This window comes from Centroberyx affinis, unplaced genomic scaffold, assembly GCF_046629955.1.
Source record: "Centroberyx affinis isolate AG114_WGS23_722 - 3 ecotype Tasmania unplaced genomic scaffold, CSIRO-AGI_Caff_v1 ptg003140l_1, whole genome shotgun sequence".
In the NCBI taxonomy this organism is placed as follows: domain Eukaryota; kingdom Metazoa; phylum Chordata; class Actinopteri; order Beryciformes; family Berycidae; genus Centroberyx; species Centroberyx affinis.
The window spans coordinates 1-25,232 of NW_027281201.1; the positions used below are offsets into that span (position 1 = coordinate 1).

The window sequence follows — 25,232 nt, forward strand, 5'->3', positions numbered from 1 at the left end:
TTTTGTCTTAAATCAGACTTCATCAGCTTTGCTACACATGCTTTTGGCAGGTCCTGAGTTTGAATCCTGGTCCATCCTGGTGTTGCAATTATTTACCATTCACTTCAATGATATCACAAAGTTGAGTGATACTATTACTATTACTACTACGATTACTGAAAAACTTCCATCTTTGAACATTTGAAAAATGTGGGCCCTCCAATTGCTGCTTGCAGTTATATTTACCATCTTCACCTATTCCTGCAATATAGGCCTACTGCAATTAAGACCAACAGCAAACATCAAACCGTGAGTAAATAAATGTATAAAATATAGAAACACGCTGGACATGCCTACTAGCGTGCCATCTTAGCGGCTATTAGAAACCTTTAGAAATAAGCCACATGCACTGAGTGCAGTACTAAACATGAGCAGTGTTAGGGTTAAAAGGCAGGTCTCGCTCTCACATTTTTTAAACCTTTATTTATCCAAGGAAAGTCGACTAAGCCCCACCCTACTTAACATTCATTCAGTTCCACATATTCACACTGGCACAACCACAGTACAACCACAGTCTTCTACTGTTGGCCACTGAGCAGCTCCACTGGAACAGTTGGGTTCAGTGCCTTGCTCAAGTTCACTTTATACAAACTTTATTACTCTGTTTTTTGAATGACATAACATTATACTACATACTATGCGTACTACATACTATGTGTATATATATATAGCCCCTAGGTTTGCAAAACCTAACACAAAAATTACCACGTACACACCTTCAGTTGACAGTTACACATAAAAAAAAAAAAAATGTAGAGTTTCAATGTTTTTAGCATGACAGTAGCATCGAATGACCTCCAATGCCAGGATGAAGTGATGTGAAGTAAAGGTCTCACCTGAAACCGGTCTCTTGACCTCCAAGGAGAGCGTTACAGGAAGGTTGTGCATTAATTCACAGATCTCCTGGTAGCTAGAGGAGCTCACCAGTTTATCTCCAATTGCCACAATCTCATCTCCAACACCCAGTTTGCCCATGGATTCCTGGAAGGATGAGGGCATAAAAAACGGACAAAACACAACTTTTCGTTGAGCAACAATAGCACCAGTGATCAAGTTACCTTGTCTTACCTCGTCATTTCTTCAAATAACTATAGCTGTCATGATTACATGAAGTAGGACATAAGATCTATTAAGAGCAGTGGTGGAAATTAACTAAGTACATTTACTCAAGTACTGTACTTAAGTACAATTTTGAGGTACTTGTACTTCACTTGAGTATTTCCATTTTATGCTACTTTGTACTTACAAAAAAATACTCCACTACATTTTAGAGGGAAATATTGTACTTTTTACTCCATTACATTTATTTCACAGCTATAGTTACTAGTTACTTTTCAGATCAATATTTTAAATTTAAAACATTTGATCATCTTTATAAAATAACTATAAAATCGCATTGTTATAGATTAGACTACCCAAAAGTATAGCTAAATTGTTAAGATTAGCTTCACGTTGACAACTTTAAAATGCTGCTTACATGTACATGTATGTCAATAAATCAGTATTAATATTCCAATAATTTATGAAAAATATAACTCTCTAAATGGGGACAGTTTGCATAATGAGTATGTTTACTTTGATACTCTAAGTACATTTTGCTGCCAATACTTATGTACTTTTACTTAAGTAAGATTTTGAATGTAATGGAGTATCTTTACATTGTTGTATTGCTACTTTTACTTAAGTAAAGGATCTCAGTACTTCTTCCACCACTGATTAAGAGTATCTATAGCATCTGTTAGCTGACATTGGAATGACTTGAAGATGTAGCAGACTAGACATACCCTTTCTGCAGCCCCTCCAGGCCTTAATCCAGTGATGATGACCTTCAGAGGGGATGACTTGATCTCCAGATCAAGGCCAAATGACTCCTCCTCACTTCTCCTCAGGATCACCGTGTCAATGGTACAAACTCCTGCCAACTCGTTGACCTCCCCCTTCCTGCAGTGCTGGTGGGGTATCACCCAACCTGGAGTCCTGGGGATTGTTCCCCCACACTGCGGGGCTTGGGATGGGGGTTGGAACGAGGCCAAAGCTGGAGAAGGCTCATCACCTTTGGGCTTTAGCGGCTGGGGCAGGTTGGGTGCTTCGATGCTCATCATGCTTTTGACCCGCGTTACTGCTTTGTGTTCCAGCTTGGGGGAGCGCTTGGACTCTGTTTGTCCACCATCTCGATTCGTACGGGTATCCTTTTTGACGGCCAAATTACTAGACCCAGAGCTCATGCTGGCTGCCACCCCTGCCTTGTGGTCAAAGGGGCAGCGAATGGGCATGAAGGGTGACTCAGAACCTGAGTTTATGGCGATACCATCCTCAGACTCCAGGGAGCTACCATAGAGCGGTGTGGGCATGTCACTACTTCCTTCCCTCTGCAAATCCCCGCCGTCTTGGCTATCTTCGTCTACCTCCAACGATGACGTAGCAATTACAATCCCAGAATCATTTTCCGGTAACTGGGACACCTGGGCATCGCCAGAGGGAACGACCCTGGAATTCATTGGCCTGCAGAAGGGCAGGGTGTTTCCAGCATTGTCGGGGTCCTCGTCGTCATCGCTGGGCTCGTCCTCGTAGCACATCACCCGTCGCTGGCGGAGAAGTGGGCTCCGGACTGAGGTGGGGCTAGTGCCAACACCGGGCTGGCACACTGCCTCCACATGGTGGTTCAGAGGGACAGGGGTCTTGCCTTGTGTTGCATGGCACATATGGCCACCCTCCACTCCTATCAAAGAGAAGGTGAATACTGAGAATAAGATGCTGGTGATGTTTTTTTCTTAAAAATATTTTACTTTAAATTTCCATCACAATCAACCTCCAACAATTTCCTTCAACATATTATGTGTACAATCTTTTCAAGACAGGTTTAAGAGTATGGGTATCTTTTTTCAGGACATTTTTGGAAAGAAATTGATATAAACATATAAATGTATTCTTATCCCGTGTCAGGTATCCCAACAGTGTGACTAATATGAAATCAGTGTTGAATAAACACACTGATATGAACGTGATGTTTTTTTCAGGTGATGTGGTTTCTTTAAACAAGTAATACAGTAATTCATCCATTTGAGATTTGCGTCAAAAAGATCACATGCTTTCATAAAGGATTGAATCAAGCCAGACTATAGCTTTAACATGATATTTAGTGTTTGAATTGGTGGAGTGTACCATGTGGCTGTGGGGAGGGGTTGTCCACTGAGGCACTGCAGCTCCTATGGTGGAGCATGTCCTCACTGCTAGAGCCCATCAGCATGGATTCAGACAGGGATGAATGGCTGGCGACTTCCTGCGAAAAGTACTGAGATAGCTCTGTCTCTGAGCTCAGGGACCCCTGCTGCAAAGATGGTGAAAATCACAGAAGAAAGAACAAATGAAAAGGAGAAGATGAAGAACAGAGGAAGGTGATTGATATGGACTCAACATGAGTTGCACCTATGAATTTTTGATTTAGGCAATTCATTTTTAATAATCTGTTTGTTTTGGCTTGACTTTAGTCCCAATGTATTTTTTGGCAGTGAACGGACAGTACCTTATGACGGTTTCCATAGATTCAATTTCTGCCATTTGACCAATGGTAGTTGTAGTAGTAGCAGCAGTAGCTGGATTAGTCTGAGCGTTTGAATCATGGATTGAGTATGCAGTCCCCCATTGACTCTTTTCTTATTTACAGTGGTGGAAGAAGTACTGAGATCTTTTAATTAAGTAAAAGTAGCAATACAACAATGTAAAGATACTCCATTACAAGTAAAAGTCCTGCATTCAAAATCTTACTTAAGTAAAAGTACATAAGTATTGGCAGCAAAATGTAAGTAAACGTACTCATTATGCAAACTGTCCCCATTTAGAGAGTTAGATTTTTCATAAATTATTGGAATATTAATACTGATTTATTGACATACATGTATATGTAAGCAGCATTTTAAAGTTGTCAACGTGAAGCTAATCTTAACAATTTAGCTATACTTTTGGATAGTCTTAATCTATAACAATGCTATTTTATAGTTATTTTATAAAGATGATCAAATGTTTTAAATATAAAATATTGATCTGAAAAGTAACTAGTAATTATAGCTGTGAAATAAATGTAATGGAGTAAAAGAACAATATTTCCCTCTGAAATGTAGTGGAGTATAAGTACAAAGTAGCATAAAATGGAAATACTCAAGTAAAGTATAAGTACCTCAAAATTGTACTTAAGTACTGTACTTGAGTAAATGTATTTAGTTAAGCAAGATGACCAAACATAACAACAGGGACTGTATGGACTACCGTATTTCCTCTAATAGTGGCCGGTAGTCAATTAAAAGGCGGGTCTCCGATAACGACACAAACAAATAAAGGCCGGCCCCAAATACAGGCCGGGGAAAAAAACAAAGGAAAAGATACCGGTAAACTCCTGGTGCCTGTTATATAATGTAACTGTAGTTTGTAGTAACCTACAAGTGCCACAAGATGGCAGATGCCACAAGATGGCTCGGCTGGCAGAAGTCTCTGGAGCATGCTGTCGTCGATTACCGTAATTATCTGTAATGCGTTGCAGTAACAAAAAAACGGCTACCTAACAAACCCCAAAAGAAGCAGATCAGAAAACAAGGAGGCTTCGTACTAAAATATGAGCAAATATACTTATCAGAGGGAATTAGAAATAAAGGCCTGTCTCTAATATAAGCCTGCTTCCAATAAAGGCCTGGTACCCTCTGCAGTTGAGGTAAATAAAGGTGCCAATCAGTGCCAATATTAGAGGAAATACGGTATATATAAATACTTACCCTACTGGCAGGCTCGAGGAACCTTTTCATGGTCCAGCTGAGACCAGGGGAACCCTCTCCCTGCTTTGTCTTCACTGTTGGGGAGGGACTCTTGGAGGGGAGACCTGCAGATTCAGGCCATGTAAAACAAATCCTGATGAGGTTTGATACCCAAAACAAAACGACAACCCTAAACTGACCTCTAGCATTCCATTAAAAGTACGTTGAACTGTATAGTAGCACGTACATCTGTGAGAAGCATGCATTTCAGCAGCCAAAAGAGTAAATAAAAGGGGAAGTAAAGACCTAAAGTGTGAGATGTGTGTCCGTCCTTGCTCATGTTGTCCCTGTGTGTGGATCGAGCTATAACATGGTCCATCTCCTGCTCTGATACCTGGGAAAAGACAATGCAGGTGTTTTATCCAAACTGACACATACACTAACAAAAATTATTGCAATGATGACGGTGGATATAGCTTGTAGCATTTTGGAAATAAACTCCTTCATCAAATTTGGTGGATCGAACGGCTGATTCCACAGACAGAGACAGAGAGATAGAGATAGGTTTATGTTTCCTAACACAGTGGTTCTCAATGTGGGGTCCGGGGACCACCAGGGGCCCTTGAGGGGGTCCAGGGGGTCCCCCAGCAAACTGATGAATTGTTAAACTTAAGCATCATTTCATTACAAGATGTTAACACAATTAGAGAATGTAAAAGAATGACTATTTTGATCATAGTTTCTCTGTTATCTCTCTACCTACAATACAGATAGTCTTGGAATTCTGGACAAAATCATATCTGACAATAAAAATATTCTCAGATTTGGGTCCAAGAGACAAAATCTCATCAAATGGGGGGTCCGTGGCTCTAAGGTGAACTAAATTACGGTCGTTGATATGAAAAAGGTTGAGAATCACTGTCCTAACAGACACAAGTTTAACATAAGAAACACAGAAACACTGATAGCCAGTGGACAGTGGGGACACAGCAACACACACGCACACACACACACACACACACACACACACACACACACACACACACACACACGATACATGGGAGGGGATGTGATTCATTTTCTGAAATGTTGGTTAATTGATGATTCATTTCTTGTTACATGCTTTGGCAATATTGTTTGTTTGTAAACTGTCATGCCAATAGAGCACAATGAATTGAATTGAATGGTGACACACAGAGAGAGAGAGAGAGAGAGAGAGAGAGAGAGTATGGAAGCCCATTCCCACCACTTAATAAAATAAAAAACGGGAAGTCAGAATTCTGAGAAAAAAAAACTCACAATTCAGTCGTTTTTTATTTTATTGAGTTTATAGTTTCATCCCTTTTCCTGTTTTAACATTATCTATTTTATTGTTATGATCCCATTACTACCATTACATTACAATTATTTACTGTTGTTGTGGTTATTGTTGTTATTATAATCGTTATACTGTTTATTCATTATCCTTCCTACTGTCATTATTAATATCAATTATCATTATTGTTCCTGTTGTTTTTGTTCGTTTTTTTTTTTTGCAATTTAAATGCTTTAGCAACACACACATATGTCATGCTAATAAAGCTCATTGAATTGAATTGAGTTGAATTGAGAGAGAGAGAGAGAGAGAGAGAGAGCTTGTGTGTTTGCTCTGGGAATAGTCTCGTCGCTAGTCTCATTTTTATTACTAATTCCACATTAGTGAGGTCAGTTTTTCTGTTTCTTGTTCCAGCGGCTCTGATCTGCTCTGCTGATGGACTTTGCAAGTGGGAGTTGGTCTGAATCCCTATCTGTCCTCCGAGTCTGTTCAGTATTGCAGGATGTTGGTTTGAATCCCTGTCTGTCCTCTGAGTCTAGCAAATCCACACTTGCAGATGCGTTAGTTCACTCTTAAGATGTGTAATTCCTCTCTCCCCATCTCTGCTCCATGCGTGTTGATGTGCTCTTCCAGACAGCCTTAAAGGGGCAGGTCTTAAAGGTGAGGTGTAATTCAGCTTACATCGTGTCTGTATTTCATAATGCATGAATGACCCAACCTCTGCTGTTAAAGACCTAACCTTATCCTTCAACCCTTAGTTAAATGATGAATATTATTTAGTGTTAACTAAAGGTGTAATGTTGTAGTTTAATTGAGATTAACTATTAATATTGCAATTTCAGTAGTAATAATTAAATTATTAGTTGAGATTCCAAATTGATAATTATTAACTTTATAGAATAGAACGCCTTCATTATCATTGTACAGAATACAACGAAATTAGGAGCGCTACTCCTGATCAGTGCAATTAAAAGACACAGGGAACAAAACAGAAACAAACAAACATCCACAGCCAACAACACAGGTTCTAAAATAATAATAAAAAATAAATAAATAAATACAATGTAATTTTGCACTATAATAAGTGTACTTGTTGCACTAGTAAGAAGTAATTATTGCACTAGAATAAATGTAATTATTGCACTAGTAAGAATGTAATTATTGCACTAGTAAGAATGTAATTATTGCAGTAGAATAAATTAGACTGATATGATTTTTAGATATTGTAGGAATATTTATCTTATCACTTGTGCCACCTTATGAAAATTTATAATCCTTCATAATCAGTGCCACTCTGTGTTAAGACCCATATTCCTTACATTAATATTACCCATGTCGAAGGACATTCCCTCCATTGCTGACCAGGTCCAGTCTACCCATTTCTCAAATGGAAACTTCCAGCAGGATAAATATAGTTCAAGAACATAAGAGTCACTTTTAATCAGTCCAAATCTCTTTGGGATCAGGTGGATCTCATCAGCATGCACCAAGATCCTTGTGGAGCATTTGCCGCTGAATCCAGACCTACTAGCTATGCGTATCTAATAAATTGGAATACATGAAAGGAGAATGAGTAAATCTATGAGAAGAGAGAGAGTGAGAGACTGGCATAGAGAGAGAGAGAGAGAGAGAGAGAGATAGAGATAGAGCACATCTTACCTTGGGGTTGGGGTGTCGGCTTATAATGAGGCTGACTGGTCCAGGGCCACATTCACTGAGGATGGCATAGGCTTCGCTCAGAGCGGCATGACGAAGACTGACCGAGTCCACCTCCAGTACCTGATCTCCACGACTAGACACAGAAGCAAACCTGTCAGCACAGCACTTTCAAAGACTACATGTCCAATTATAAATACACACACACACACACACACACACACACACACACACACACACACACACACACACACACACATTAAGATTAAATAACTGATGACAAGTTTTCCAAAGACACCAAATATGTCATGCTGAATCACAGGGAAATGTGTATATAATGATGCACAAACATCTAGATTTTTTCAATTTGATGTAATGGTTCAGCCATAAAAACATGGCATCTTGTATTTGAATATTTTATTCAATATAAGCAGCTAGAGCTTCAAGAAAGCGTTGGAACGAGCAGGTACAGAATATGGATGTGACATTGTTGTACAGTTAGGAATTTTCTTTTTTCTAACTTTGAAGCTGCTTAAGGGGAAATTTAAGGGTAAAGTCAGGTAAAGTCATGGACAAACAAAGGGTTAAATGTTGCTTTGTGAGATGGCCTCTAGAAGGCGTCTTTGACTAAGACTTGGCCTCTCGTCTGTGGGCTAAATGTCACATTCAGTCCCACACACTGATAAATGCCAACCCAGTTTAACTTGTTCTGGACAGACGGATTCGTCACCATGTGTTGGCCAATCAGAGGCATTCCTACTTGTGTTTTGGAAAAAATAGTGCCAATCACAGACACAACGGTACAACCAAAACAAATATAAAACTGAGAAAGCCTGGTGTAACTGTAGGTTTTCCAGGTCAGTTTCTTATTTAATTTATACTGTAGTCTGTTTCTTATTTTTTCTATGAAGTAGCACTATTATGAGCAAAGCTAGGTCACTGTATTTCTGCCTCTTCCACCATGCTGACATTCCAAAATATATATTTATTATTATTATTAGGGGCCCAAGCACGTAGTGCTTCTGTTCCACAGGGATCTAGTGCTGATGTGGAAGATGCGCCCAGTGCAATAACACCCCACAGAAGACATTTTACACCCACCCACATGCAGGCAAGGAATATTAGGACATTCATAAACTGTAACAGGCATGCTATCTATGTCCTCAAATGTCATGGATGTGGATCACATTATGTGGGGAAGACAAATCATCCTTTAAAGAAGCAAAGTGGAAAGACTAAATTGTGAGCCTGAGAGAGTGTTTTGAGACTGTGCATCTTGTCGATTCATCCGTCGCTCTGTTTTCAGATCAGATTCCATTGCTTTCCAATAAGAAAGTGTCCTGAACCTCTTACCTGAGCCTGCCGTCCATCTTGGCCACAGATCCCGGTGCCAGGCTGTGGATGTAGATGCCAGGAGCCGAGTTCTCCAGGGTCAGGCAGCAGGCGCCGATGCCCAGCCCGACACCAGGCTCTGCAACATCAACATGAACAGACATGAAACGAAGCATTCCACTCCAAAATTTCCACCAGTGGAAAAACAAACATGAGCAAAATGATTGCTCATAATGTAATTCATTATGGAATATTATTACACCCACGCATACACATAGCGCAAGCAGGGGTAGCATGTTCGCCTGTCTGTCTGTGTGTCATCCAATCAGAATCTAACTTTGCAGATGCTTTACAGATAGTCAGGCAAGGACCAAGGTTATTATCGTTAACTAACGAAATAACGAAAACTAGGTGTGAAAAAACATTTTCGTTAACTGAAATAAAAATAAAAACGAGACTTAACAAAAAAACAATAACTAACTGAAGCTGTATTGTGTGTTTACAAAACTAACTAAAATAAACTAAAAATTATAGCGCCAGAAGAAAAAGCGATACAACACATCCAAATTGATATTTTCCAGCGAGAAAACGATACGAAATAAGAGAAAACAATACGACAGATGAAAAATTACCAATCTAGCTAGCTAATTTTAGTGAAATAAACTATTAAATCGTGTTGCATGAGACTGATTATTTTTGAATTCCTTGGTGTAACTAAATGTAAATGGAAACTATGTTTCATGCAATTTGCAACCTGCAACTAGTGTAAAGCCAGCCTAAAAGTACACTAAACTAAAACCAACAAAAACTTGATGAACTTTGGATAACATGGTAAACCAAGCGCTACAGGATCAGCTGCTGCTACACAGATAGTGTCATAGATAGATAGATAGATAGATAGATAGATAGATAGATAGATAAGCCTAAATCAGGAAGTGGAGCTGCACCAGAGAAGAGCGTCTTTCACCTCTGACCTGGGTTCACTCTGTACTCACAACCCCAACTTGGATAACTTGGGATTCTCCATCAAGTCAACTAACCTTTATTAAGGGTGACCTCCATGATGATGCAATCTTTGGGGCCGGGGCCCGGGCCCCTGCGGCCGTCGACCTCTTCAAATCCCGACGGGACCGGTGTTCCCCCGCTGGTGTTGGAGTTGGGCGAGCTGGAGCGGCTGAGAAGGGTGGGGGTCGGACAGGGGGTCAGGCTCGGGCTGCGGAGGCGGGTCCGGACCGTCAGGGTCACCACGCCCTTTTTTAGTTGCTGAGGGAAGACACAGAAAGTTAAATGTTAGGGAGTCGGGGGGCATATATAACCACAATGGCCTGGGTTAGAATCCGGCCCAGGCAGGGACAGACTGGGACAAGAAAGTGGTCCTGGACTTTTTGAACCAGACCGGCCCACATCCAGCCTGCGAATATTCCACCATCCCCACCCCGCTGACGCATACATGAATACAGCAAGACTTAGTGTCAATACTTATAAGTATATACAGTATGATGATCAATAGAGCCTCATACAGAGAACATCTTATTAGATGAAATGATAATTGCTTTGACTGATGGCTTTAAGTCTGGCCTCATGGTGGTAGTGATGGTGGCGGGGTAAAGAGGAGTTTACCTTGAAGGTCTGGATGGCCTGTTGATGTGTAAGTCCTTGGAGAGACTCTCCATTCACTTCCAGAATCTCATCTCCTGTAAGAGAAGAATTAGATTGAGAGAGATAGAGAAGAGAGAGTCATAGTGAGTAGGCCAGGTGGAAATGGACAGTCTGCTTCGCTACCTGCCCCCTCAATGCCCTTTAGAGATATTAGAGTGAAAACTAGCAGTTACCCTCTTTCAGCCGTCCGTCAGCTGCCGCAGCTCCATTAGCAAATATGGTCTTGACGAAAATCCCCATTCGACCACGTGCCGAGTCCTGCCCACCAACGATACTGAAGCCCAGGCCCTACAAAACAGTTAGATCTCAATGAAACCAGAAAACAGTAGAGGAAAGGGTTAAGTTTCAGTACCAGCATGCTAGAAAGATTGCATTCTTTTGAGGGAAGTTTGATACACATTGAAAAAGTCAAATGAAAACCTTGTATATCAAAAAGTATCCCTTTCAGGACATTCAACCTATATTCAACATACTGTATATTCCATGAAAAAGTGGAAAATCAAATAGCTCTGCTCCAGGTGACTTATAATACTAACTGCTTACTTAAGAGACTGTCAAACAAAGAAGAAAATGCCCGGGACTTCAGTATAGAAGCCTTTGCTGGGCGTATGTACCAACTTCACCAAGATTGTTGGTCGTTTTTGACAAAAATATTGTCTTTGCAAAGATGTTGGTTAAGTGGGTGATTTCAACAAATATTATTCTGCCGAAAAACACATGAAAAACCGTTGCACAAATGGTTTGAACTTTAAATTGATTGATTATTTCTCTGAGCTAGAACAAGCCGTTGACTAGAGCAACACCAGACTCTCTGAATTGCTCGACCAAATCTGAAGAGTGGGTGGGACACGATTCAGGAGTCTGGAACCAGGCTACTGCATAACTATAACTCCATATGCTCCAAACATTTCCCAATAGCAACCAGGTCACGTCGTCATGTAGTTAACCCTGGCGCATCGCTGCCATACAGCTATATTTTACTATTTGTATTCATCTACCTAACTTGTATTCATCTGGCTAATATTCAGTGGTGGAAAGTAACTAAGTACATTTACTCAAGCACTGTACTTAAGTACAATTTTGAGATACTTGTACTTTACTTGAGTATTTCCATTTGATGCTACTTTATACTTCCACTCCACTACATTTCAGAGGGAAATATTGTACTTTCTACTCCACTACATTTATTTGACAGCTTTAGTTACTTTTCAGATGGAGATTTGACACAATGGATAATATACCAAGCTTTTAAGATACAACACATTGTTAAAGATGAAACCAGTGGTTTCCAACCTTTTTGGCTTTTGACGTCTTACAAAAAGCAGTGTGTAGTTGGGTCACATTTCAGATGTCTATGAGTTGTTAACAGCTCCACCAAATAGTGATTTTTCCTTCTTAACCTCACATGGTTTCATTTCAATAAATGTTCTAATGATCCAATATTTCAGCAAAAATCAAAGATTAGAGAAAAAGTCCAAAAACTGAAAACAGATTTGTGTATCAGAACTTTGTTTTTTCTTCTTTCCTCTCCCATTAATCATCTCACGACCCCTCAGATTTATCTGGAGACCCTTTGGAGGGGCCCAACCCCTAGGTTGGGAACCACTGGACTAAACTAGCTAACTGTATATAAAGTAGTTCAAACTAGCTCCACCTCCAGCAGCTACAACAGTAACATGCTGCTTACACACTGATGCTTCAGTATTAATAATCTAATGATGTCATATATAATAAAATATCAGTCAGAGGGACCAAACCACTACTTTTACTTTAATACTTTAACTACATTTTGCTGTTAATACTTATGTAGTTTTACTTAAATAGGCTTTTTTCATGCAGGACTTGTAATGGAGTATTTTTACATTGCTGTATTGCTGTACTTTAATTTAAGTAAAGGATCAGATTACTTCTTCCACCACTGCTAATATTCATATACCAATGTTCAGTGCTTAACACAACTCATTATTTAACTGGAAAGTAAACTATTTTTGAGATAAACACAGGAAAATTGCAATCACTTCAACCCACCTGCCCAACAATGTGGAACTCTGATGAAGTAAAATCAGCATGTTTACAGCATAAGACCTTCCAGCAAAAATGGAAGACATGTAACACACGAATTGTACTACATCTGTAGGTTCGACCCTCACTTGACCTTTGATGCCCACATCAAACATCTGCGCAGATCCTCTACCACCTCAGGAACATCTCCAAACTCTGCCCCACCTCAGGAACATCTCCAAAATCTTTCCCACCTCAGGAACATCCTCAGGAACATCTCTAAACTCTGTCCCACCTCAGGAACATCTCCAAACTCTGTCCCACCTCAGGAACATCTCCAAACTCTGTCCCCCCTCAGGAACATCCTCAGGAACATCTCCAAACTCTGTCCCACCTCAGGAACATCTCCAAACTCTGTCCCACCTCAGGAACATCTCCAAACTCTGTCCCACGCTTAACCTGTCACACACGGAGAAACTCTTCCACGCCTTTGTCTCCTCAAGCCTGGACTATTGCAATGCACTACTGCAAATGCAAATTATTCTTTTGTTTTTTTTACTTCTGTGATTATGAGTGTTCTACAGTATTGTAATAATACATGGTACAAGTGTTTGTCCACTACTTTAAAGTCAAAACTGCTCCACCATATAAAAATCTGCTCAAAGATTGTAGGCCAATCACTTGAGAAACTCTATGAATCAGCCTACCATAATACCATATTAAGGCTGGCCAACAACATCGTCTCTGACCCCAACCACGTCCTGAACAGTGAATACAAATTGTTACCATCAAATCGGAGATATAGGGTTCCATGATTTAATAGGGTTAGACTGAAGCACTCTTTCGTACACCAGCCAATCCTAAAATTAAATATGGAGCTTAATCCCAGATCAAATGTACATTGAAGGGCCTTGAATTTTGTCTTTTGTGATTGTAATGATATGTTGAATGTACGTATCTTTGTGTCCTGTCTTAATTTTTGTCTTTTCTGTGATGTGGAGCTGCTGTGATGCAAGAAAAATTTCAGACTGGATCTGACAATAAAGTATTATCATCATCATCATCATCATACTCATCGGGTCTCCTAGCAGGAGCCGGCAGCAGCTCCAGTACATCCAGAACAGCACTGCCTGATGAGAGTGCGAAAACGTGAACATATCAACACTCACTACACTGGCTCCCTGTCTCCTTCAGGGTCGAATACAAAATACCCACACCCCAAGCCTCCATCTGTAACCTGCGAACCAGCAACAACCGCCTTCTCCGTCCCCCCCAGGACCAAGCTCTGCACCGTGGGGGATAGGGCCTTCTGTCCGGCTGCACCTCGTCTGTGGGATACTCTCCCTGACCACCTGAGGGCGCCACATGCTTTCAAAAGGGGCCTCAAAACCTTCCTTTTTAACAGATCCTTTCCTTAACTCTGTGTTGCTTTGTATTCCTTTGTTTTTCTGCGTTGTTCATAAACTTTCTTTTTTTAATAAGGCCTTTCCTTTGTGTTGCTTTTAATGATGTTTGCTGTTGGTTTGTTTTATCTGTTTTTATGCACTTATTATTTAATACAGAGTAAATAATCAATAGCACTTTGAGATTTACTTGTAATGAAAAGTACAAATAAAATGTATCATTATTATTACAAAACCAAATATAGTTTGTGAATGTGTCAGGAAGGGGCTTTTCATTTATTACCAGAGTGAGTAGCTGAACCAGCACATACTGTATACATGTCTATGATACTATGAGCTCAACACAAATGGCATACATTCTCCTGAAGGACAACTGAACCTTATGCATGCCTACTTGTCAGAAGTGTCCACTCACCTTGCCCTGGCCTTTCATCAACACTATATTGGAGATAATGGATGGCTGGGCCAGTCGCCATGGCGACTCCACTTGAACGGTGCTCAGGGAACGAGCTGATTTCTTAATTATTTGATATTCCTAAAAGAGAGATGGAAAAAAAAGAACAAATGAGAAAAAAGGGTGGAGCATGCAGCAATGTGATTTTTCAAACATAGAATTCCCACTTATTCTAATGGAAGACTTTTTGTTTTGCTGACTTGTAGTGCCAATCCCTGGTAGATTTGGCGCTGTAGTTTGTTCCAGCTGCTGATGGATCCAGTGGAATATTGCTACCTAGCTTCCCTCATTCAGTGTCGGGATACCATGCATACAGACAGTCACTGTGGCTCTCATCCTTTCATTTTGTCTCCATTTCTCGATTAGCCTCTGATTAATACAGCAATTAGCACAGCCAGCCTTGCCACTGTTGTCATGGCAGTCAGGGGGCAGGATGAGTGGTCAGGCTTTGGCATTGATGTGTGTCTGTGTGGGCTGAAAATGACAGAAATCTGTGTCGGGAGTATCTGATGACTTGGGTTGGATTCATACTCCAGAAAGGAGTGGTTCGTCTGTGGAAAAATAATGTCTGCCACTTATTGCGCAAAGTATACTTTTGAGAATTGACTATTCTTTGCCTCCTCTGAAGAACAATATGGATATTTAGTATATATGAAACAAAATGTTTGGTAATAACAAGTAACTATTTGTAATTACATTGTATAATATGGAAGTTCCATTTAATGAGAGAAGGAAAGGACCAGTAAGTAAAATATTTCCAATGTATTACATAGTAATTATTCAGTAATGATTAAAGAGTCTGACATCTAATGGTGAAAGGTAGGGTGCTGAACTGGCCATCTGCTATTGGCTGGTCTTTGCCAGGTGATGTCACCACCTGTTGTACTCTATAGCAGTGGTTCTCAACTTGGGGTCCGGGGACCACCAGGGGTCCTTGAGGGGGTTCCAGGGGGTCCCCAGCAAATTAATGAATTGTTAATTCACCATTATTTCATTTACAAGAAGCTAACACAATTAGAGAATGTAGAAGAATTACTATTTTGATCATAGTTTCACTGTTATCTCGCTACCAACAATATAAAATCATATCTAACAATACAAATATTTTCAGATTTGTGTTCAAGAAACAAAATCTCATCAAATGGGGGTCCGTGGCTCTAATGTGGACTAAATTAGGGGTCCTTGATATGAAAAAGGTTGAGAATCACTGCTCTATAGAGTGTGACATCACCTGGCACCAAAGACCAGCCAATAGCAAATGACCAGTTCAGTGCCCTACTTTTTACCATTAAGTGTCAGGTTTCACCCCAGATTTGGGTGGGGTTTAGTTACAGATTAAGCTTGGGCCAGTATTTGATAACATCAACTACTGTGATATTTCACGAATATCACAATATTTTCCACGGTATTGAATATGCATATTTTATATTCAATCAATATGCAATATTTCAGTAGCTGACTAAGCTGACATGGGCTACAGGGTGGTCTTGAGGTCGGAAAGGCTGAGCACTAACCAAAAACCTGCTGGTTCTGGCAGCATCTATCATTACTGAAATCATTTAGAGCAGGATAAATAACTTGCTAGTCTTGTGGCCAGAGGCCTGCCATGATATCGGCCTTCACTTCCCAACTGGGCCATACCAGAGTTGCATTTAGATAGACTTAGGCTAAGACTCTTCAGAGTCATATTTCAGGAAACTACACTTTTCATTTTCTTCAAAAGGGATCTGCTGAAATTTTAATTCGAGGGGAAATACATTGTACTGTGATCTGTGCTTGTCAGGTTAGGCAAGGGAGGTTGTATTATGCACATATTTTTCTGTACCAAAGAAATACATTTGTCGCTTCTTGAAAATGCAAAAATTGATTTTAGAATTGACAAGTACACATACCGCTGTATAGCTATATGGCTGATAACCTTGTAACTAAAGTCAAGTTAACTCAATCTTAATGCAAGGGTTGCCAACTTTTCAGGCTAAAATTATTTGAAACTCATATCAGACTGGTATCAGTAGCATATTTAAAACCAGTCTAAGGTTTAGATGAAATAGTGTCTGGTCATGGCTTGCATAATGGCTCAGAGTGAATGTTGCAGTAGTGGCCAGACACAAAGTTCACAGCCCAGTTGCAGTTTCTACAATTTCCCAATAATATACACTGTATATTTCATGCTATTTCATCCCATTAGATTGCAAACAATCTAATGGGATGGGTCATGGGTTTTCACCTTACATTCAAGAGTGTAGAATGTACATCTGATAACTTCACATAATTCAATTTGCCAGAAAAAAATATATGAGCAATTAAACCTTAAGAGATCTTTTTGAGGAACTACCATGAGGCTTGTGTGTGTCTATTTATGGCATCCAGTCAGAGGAATGTCCTTCCAGGCCAATGAAGAGAGTTTGTACATTATTTATTAATGAAGATAATCTTACTGTAGCCCTTTGGACTGAGGTCACAGACAGTGCCCACAGATGATAATCCAAGGGTTTTCAAAGGCTGTACAGCTATATAACCCAATCCTATATAGTAGCTGAGTGAGGTAATTATAGTCCAACACAAATCTGGTCTGTGAATCATCTTAATCCCATATTATATTGTAATAAATAGATGATTTAGGGCAGTGGTTCTCAACATGGGGTCCGGGGACCACCAGTGGTCCTTGAGGGGGTTCCAGGGGGTCCCCAGCAAACTGATGAATTGTATAAATTTCAGCATTATTTCATTTACAAGAAGTTAACACAATTAGAGAATGTATAAGAATGACTGTTTTGATCATAGTTTAACTGTTATCTCTCTCTATGACTGTTATCTCTCTCTATGACTATCTACAATGCAGATAGTCATACATTTCTGGACAAAATCATATCAAACAATAATAATATTCTCAGATTTGGGTTCAAGAGACAAAATCTCATCAAATGGGGGTCCGTGGCCCACTAAATTAGGGGTCCTTGATATGAAAAAGGTTGAGAATCACTGATTTAGGGTATAATGTATGTTTTTTACATACATCTTCACACTATGTAAGAGGCAGTACATGAAAGACATAGTTCCATATTAAAGTGTACCTTTAACTAAAGACTGACGTGAATCTTTCACTGACCTGTCGCACTCCGGCAGTGTCTAGCTGTTGCGGTAGGGAGTGTTTCCGTCTGCCAGGTGCCGGCTTCCCTGCCATGTCGCAGCCGGTCTCATCGTTCTCCACGATCAGCTCGTCATCCTCGCCCACTGACTCCAGTCGACTGCCCCCCCCTAGCCCAGAAAACAGGCATATTTCACACCTCCGCACGAGAGCAGCTATTTACAAATATTTGCACTCGTGTCTGGCACAGTCTGCCTCGCTGCATTCCATCGTGACGATTAAGAACAGACAACCTGAAGTCTGTTTTTTTTTTTCTTTCTATTTTTTGACTGCAACTTCAAGAGTAGCGTTAAGACATACAGTAGATGACAGCAAGACTGCATTTGATAGATTTCTTTGCACAATCAGGATTCAAAAAATTTCTGATAAACAGTACTAATAAGACTGCATAAAAATAAACAGTAGAGGGAAAAAAGAGGATTATCAAGGTTGATTTGCACACCCATTTGTGACTTCTTGTTTTCAAGGGGAGTAATTAAAGACAATAGACAAAGACGATATTAAATACCATTAGGGAATAATTCCCTTACTCTCTGCTAGTGCCTTGTGTGTGTGTGTGTGTGTGTGTGTGTGTGTGTGTGCACTACTACCCTTTCATTCTGAGAGATCCTGTATCACCTCTCATTTATTGATTCTGTCCATCAACATTAAAATGTACTGTGACATGAAAATGTATGATGTGATGCATGTACTATATTTTTCGTTTTTTCAGTGTACAAATTACACTCTGAAAAGTTAAATGGTTAATGGATTCATTGTTCATACAATAGCAGAACCCTTTTTGGTGCTATAAAGCAGTGGTTCTCAACGTGGGGTCCGGGGACCACCAGGGGTCCTTGAGGGGGTTCCAGGGGGTTCCAGGGGGTCCCCAGCGAATTAATGAATTGTTAATTTCACCATTATTTCATTTAAAAGAAGTTAACACAATTAAAGAATGTAGAGGAATTACTATTTTGATCATAGTTTCACTGTTATCTCTCTACCTACAATACAGATAGTCATGGAATTCTGGACAAAATCATATCTAACAATACAAATATTCTCAGATTTGGGTTCAAGAGACAAAACCTCATCAAATAGGGGTCCGTGGCTCTAATGTGGACTAAATTAGGGGTCCTTGATATGAAAAAGGTTGAGAATCACTGCTATAAAGACCCCATTGAGAAAGGTTCTTTAAAGGACCAACCTTGGGATCGGCTGCAGAGCTTCATGGGCGTCGGGCTGCGGCAGGATCCTTTAGGTGCCTCTCCCCAACCTCGTTCTTCCAGCTTCTCTAGGTCGGTCAGCTGCCAGGACAAAAACAAAAAGGGTTTTACAGGGCTCATCAATCACAAAGCTTTTCCACTCAGTATCACCAGCAGACGGCAGTTGCTGGCAGTCCTGGGAAGAAAGTTGAGGTAGAAAAGTGGCCTTAACCACCAAGGTATTAAGTAGTGCTGTGCAAAAAAATCAATACAGCTGAGTATTGCAATATTTTTTTCCACGATACTTTATCGATTTTCCAGCCCCTCGTATCAATACATAAAAAAAAATGATTCATGTTTTAAACGGATTTAAAATGTCCTTAAATTTCCCTCAAATCCCTTTGAATTAAATGACTCAATTTGTCCGCTGAGTTATCAATATAATGTGATGTATAGAGCTGCAACGATTAATCGATTAATCGATTAGTTGTCAACTATTAAATTAATCGCCAACTATTTTGATAATCGATTAATCGGTTTGAGTAATTTTTTAAGAAAAATAAGTCAAAATTCTCTGATTCCAGCTTCTTAAATGTGAATATTTTCTGGTTTCTTTCCTCCTCTATGACAGTAAACTGAATATCTTTGGGTTGTGGACAAAACAAGACATTTGAGGACGTCATCTTGGGCTTTGGGAAACACTGATCCACATTTTTCACCATTTTCTGACATTTTATAGACCAAACAACTAATCGATTAATTGAGAAAATAATCGACAGATTAATCGACAATGAAAATAATCGTTAGTTGCAGCCCTAGTGATGTACATATTACACTACCCAGGTGCTACACAGCAAGTTGTATTTTCAGCTCTATTTTTAAATTTTCAGTAAATTATGTAGAGTATTGCAATGTATCGCAATGTATCGCAATATGTATCGTATCGCAATGTATCGTATCGCAATGTATCGTGATACAATCGTATCGTGACCCATGTATCGTGATACGTATCATATCGTGAGGTCCTTGCCAATACCCAGCCTTAGTATTAAGGCAGTCGCATGAGAAGAGTTTACAACATTAATCGAAAAATGTTTTGAACAACCCCATCATCAAATATTTGCATACAATTATCAATTCCATAATTATTCCACACGTAGCTCTTGTCTCCTTAGACCCCCCCCCCATTCCCGTACCTCCCAATCTCAGTTTAGTATATTCTACTGAGGGTCCAAAATATGGAATTCTCTGCCATTACATTTTTTGAATTTGTCTTCACAGCAGTTCAAAAGAGCCCTGAAATCATTTATCTTAACTAACCAATATTTTCCATATGGGCTGCCTATATAAGCTGAGTCCAACCAATATTTTCCTTGTCATACAAGTCCAAAGGCCTATTATGAATATGGCTTGTTTTGTGTGTATATTCTTCTTTATCTTTCTTGTCTTATGAAAACTCTAAGCCATATCACATGAGTGTCTACTCTTACTCTGTTAATGGTAGTGTTTGTGTATACTTGCATGTATTATGAATGAGTATTCTTGGTGTGTGTGTGTGTGTGTGTATATGTGTGTGTGTCTTATGACTATGACTGATTCTTTATACTTGTGTAGTAGATGGGTGTTATGGGATGCATTATTGTCAAGTACTATGCTGAACTATGTCTCTGTTTTTTACTACGTCTAAACTTATTTATAGATACATTCAAATTGTGTATTTTACATTGCTGTAATTATTTTTTGTAACATGCTGCCTGGAGAATGCCACTTTTCAAGCCCCTGGAGGGTTTTTAGGCACATTCACTTGCAAATTATATATTGTATCCTTCTCTTTTAATTTTTATATGTGTGAATAAAGAAATGAAACAAAATGAAACAACATAGGTAAACAGATACGTTTGCTAGTAATTTATGTTTAGATTAAAGGGGCATTGAGCGATCAATGACTTTTATCAACCTTTATCAACCAAGGAATTGCAAGTAGTCCCCCCCCTTGTGACTGACACAAATAATCAATTCAAAATTTCACAACAGAGACAAGTAACCCACTTAACTAGAGCAGAGACCCAATAGAAACGTCTAGTCAAGAGCCATTATATTACAATGCAAAATACTGTAATGACAATACTGCTTTATTTGCTTTTTTTGGCTTGAGAACAAGGCTTTTTTCAACACACTTCCAACTAGAAATGTGTTGCAACGCTGGTGTGCTCGCTCATAGTACTGTCTTCAGATGCCGTGTGGTGTGGTGAGTATTTGTTCGGAAACAGTATGAGCCGTAAACTGACTTTGAGAGAACATCAGTACCGAGTCGTAGGTCATTTTGTGCTACGGGACAATAAAAATCATACTTATTGCATGTTTTAACTGCAAAAAAACAACAACTGTTTGACTAGCATAGCCGTAGCTTGCAAACTTTGACAGCTGATAAAAACTGTTACTTGAGCACTAAAATTCAATATCAGGAATGATTGCAAGATTGAAGGACAAAGGTTATACAACGGCACTGCACTGACAGATTTTTGTTCTTGGCCAGTGATTTTTTTTTTTGTCAAATATCTTCTCAGACCCCTTAGTCCATCTGTGTAAACCGGCTTTCAGAGGGTTAAACAGGCAGCAGATGGGGGGGTGGGGTGGGTTTGCAGACAACCAAGAGGCTTAAAGAGACCCTTGAGGGAAGCTTTGATCACTGCCTGTGTTTACATTAATTGTCTGCAGGAAACAAAAAGTTTTGGCCTCATTTCCTTGGCAGCGTACTTGCACCTCAGATTTTCTGCACATAATCCAAGTAGAGAAGCACATCAACTGATTAAATACAGTATTGTTATTTAAGGCTAATTAATGGCTCTTCTGCAGATTAAGCAACCATAACTCAGAAAGCCTAAATGAGTTTCAATGCCTCAAATCCTTGACACTTCTGCAGCATTGCCTGCAACATCTTTGAGATGTTGAAACATGAGAAAGGTTGAACATGAGAAAAGTAAAAGCAGATGCAAATCATCTGGACAGCTCCCTTATCTAGCCATGCATATCCTTTCCAAGTGCTGATCTGTTTACAAAATTTATTATTTTTTTATTCTGCACTGTAACCACATGTTTTGTTGAGTCATCTGCAGAGAGATACGGGATGTTCTTGGACCATCAAAAGGCAACATATTACACTGATCATTGCTAATATTTATAAACCATCTGCTAACGGTTTTGTAATATGTTATGCAACAGTTGTCCACAGTAAAAGCACATGAAGTATAATACAGTAAGAATCACAAAACGTGAATAACCTGGCGCAAACTTAAAGTCCATAGACTATTATATCACAAATATTATGCCATCTAATACACAGAAACAACCTATGCATTTCGTTGGGATGTGATCTATACCTGTCATGAAATTAAATGCAGATATTGCAGTAAACAACAGTTGTACATTTACAGATTAACAGGTATATCCAAAATTATCTATACAGTTATATGACTACAAACAATATTTTAAGAAATACTGTATATCAACACTCTTCACATCCCAACTTTCGCATTGAGACATTTCCGTTACAAATACATATGTATATATGTATAATTAATGACAGTATTGAAGACCATCTAGACATTGTATCCTATAATTACTCTGGATAACCTTTTAGTCACTAGGGGGAGGAGTATTACTGTGCCTCAAGTCTCTCTGTGTCTTAAAGCTGCGTTAGGAATGGTTCACTCGTTCACTCACTCACTATTCCCTATGCAGTGCTTGTCATATAGTGCAGTGGTTCTCAACCTGGGGGTCGGGACCCCTCAGGGAGTCGCGAGATCATTTTGGGGGGTCGCAAGATGATTTCTGGAATAGGAAAAAAGCATATTTCTACTATAAAAATATATTATTATGTGTAATTTTTGCTTCTTTTCTTGTAAAATACTGAATAGTTTTCAGCCTTTCAGCCTCCTTTGATGATAAATCTAATGAAACAACCTGAAAAGGGAAAATGGTTTTTTGGCTGAACTCTGCACACTTGTGACGTGGGTCGCAAGGAGACATGGCTTCATTTTAAGGGCTCATGAGCCAAAAAAGTTGAGAACCGCTGATATAGTGAAATATATGGGCAATGACCAAACAATGTTTCGGACACTACATTAAACATCATTGTTTCAAAAACATGCGGCAGATATTCAGCAGCTCATAAACAAAGCAGGCACTCATGACAGCAGGTTGAAATGGGCTCAGGTATCGATTTTCTGTTTGTTTTGAACATTAAATTACGAATAGATTGTTGAAATTCTAATCATGTGCAAGTGTGGTTTTGTTAGCTATGGTGCGGTCTGCTACACACCTTTTTTTCTGTACATACCCTTTTTCTATTTTTTTATTTTTATTATTCTGAATTAATGAGATATCTCAAAATCCCAAGAGAAGCTTTGAAGGTAAATATGTTGCAAAATGCGAGAGCTTGTAGACTTGATGTGAGAACTTGTAAAATACGATGTGAGAACAAAAATGAATGTGAAGTCACAGAAAAAATATTCACAAATGTGTAGATTGATATTTACATGAATAAAATGACAGCTGCAAACTGGTAATCCAACATTTACTCATATTTTTTTATTATGCATTACGCTTCCGTACACTTCAACCCTCCAAGTCTTCCAAGTTTCTTTAGGGTAAAATTTGTCATGCAAGACATCGGTTGAAAGCATGAAAACTCAAAATTCTATCTCTATACACCATTTTATGATCTCAATGTTATAGCAACAACAATCTGTTCTTTTGTAACGGAGTGGACACAAAACAGACAAAATGGAGATGACTCCTAGAAATCCACAGGCAACACGAATCGTGGAAATGTCAGTTCCCTAATCACGACAAGGGTCCATTGAACCAAAAATGTGCTAACTCGAGAAAACATTGATGGAATGTTCATTGTTGATGATTCTCAAACAGTCCTTCAGTGTTTCCAACCACTGATGCTGATGATGGTCTCGCTCTACGGAGGGTAGAGAGAGGCATGGGGCTATGGGGATATGTTGTTGAGGTCACTGGAGCAATAATAATTAGGCTTCTACTGTAATATTAGTAAAAAAACAAAATAAAAACCAGAACATTTAGATTGAATTGCAATTATTTTTGTGTCTGCGCATTGAAGAAGGCACTAGCCGAAACGTCTGTGCGTGATTTCCCTTATGCATTCATTAAAAAAAAACAAAAAAAAAAAAACGTAATGAGAACATAAAAGATCTTGGAAACATATTTCTTCTTTGAGTGCGAACCCCTTTCTCCACTGAAGACATTTAAACGTTTTTTTACGCACCAAACAAAGCAAAGGTGAGTTTTCTCCTATAGAATTATTTGTGCGGTAAATAATCGCGAGCTAAAATTTCATAAATCGGCACAACCCTACCGCTGAGTTTATCTTTCTCTCCGCACTGACCTGCAGTGCAGTACTGCAGTAATATAGAGCTGTTACTGTGTCATCCAGAAGCTCAGCTGCCAACTCTTCTTCATCAACAAATACTGTATGAACACAATGACAACCGTGTTCAACATCAGCTAACTCATCTCTCTCAGAAAATGAAAGGAAAGCCAACTGCTGCCTGCACTGTGAATGCCCGGTATGAAATTTTTTGGTGTTTGAAGGCTGAAAAGAAGACCAGACTACATCACACTACATGTCATTTTGTAAAAGGGGATCCTCTTTTAAAGGTGCATTAAGTACTATGACTTTTATACCCCTCTATCGACAACCACGGAATTACAACAACATCGATAGGTTGGGAGTGTCTAGAAATGCCAATGGTTGGGGAGTTTTTGTTCCAAAACAAAAGTATTGGAGCAAAAAGTAGAGTATGAGTCGGAAAAGTGAGTTTTGAAATCCTGAAATCTCAGCTCCTGACCAAGTACCGTATTTCCTCTAATAGTGGCCGGTAGTCAATTAAAAGCCGGGTCTCCGATAATGGCCGGGGCCGTGGTCGACACGAACAAATAAAGGCCGGCCCCAAATACAGGCCGGGTAAAAAAACAAAGGAAAAAACAACGGTGGATACCGGTCAACTGCAGAGGGTACCAGGCCTTTATTGGAAGCAGGCTTATATTAGAGACAGGCCTTTATTTCTAATTCCCTCTGTTTGATAAGTATATTTGCTCATATTTTAGTACGAAGCCTCCTTGTTTTCTGATCTGCTTCTGTTGGGGTTCGTTAGGTAGCCTTTTGTTTGTTACTGCAATGCATTACCGATAATTACGGTAATCGACGACGGCACGCTCCAGAGACTTCCGCCGGCCGAGCCAGCTTGTGGCATACTGCCATCTTGTGG

At 39.5% G+C, this 25,232-nt stretch overlaps 1 protein-coding gene across 1 annotated transcript in view; it reads right to left on the reverse strand.

Moving 5' to 3' along the window:
• Positions 1–875: 875 nt before the first annotated feature.
• LOC139659563 (PDZ domain-containing protein 2-like) overlaps positions 876–25,232 on the reverse strand; it is a gene marked incomplete at its 3' end in the record, with an annotated part of 42,016 nt that continues 17,659 nt past the window's right edge. The window contains exons 5-17 of the mRNA XM_071537868.1: positions 18,936–19,035; positions 17,711–17,859; positions 14,563–14,682; positions 10,917–11,031; positions 10,705–10,778; positions 10,125–10,347; positions 9,106–9,223; positions 7,756–7,888; positions 5,088–5,175; positions 4,803–4,906; positions 3,202–3,367; positions 1,824–2,779; positions 876–1,020 (exon numbers count right to left, since the gene is read on the reverse strand). Coding sequence (XP_071393969.1) covers positions 876–1,020; positions 1,824–2,779; positions 3,202–3,367; positions 4,803–4,906; positions 5,088–5,175; positions 7,756–7,888; positions 9,106–9,223; positions 10,125–10,347; positions 10,705–10,778; positions 10,917–11,031; positions 14,563–14,682; positions 17,711–17,859; positions 18,936–19,035 — 2,491 coding nt within the window. The remainder of the gene's footprint in view (positions 1,021–1,823; positions 2,780–3,201; positions 3,368–4,802; positions 4,907–5,087; positions 5,176–7,755; positions 7,889–9,105; positions 9,224–10,124; positions 10,348–10,704; positions 10,779–10,916; positions 11,032–14,562; positions 14,683–17,710; positions 17,860–18,935; positions 19,036–25,232) is intronic.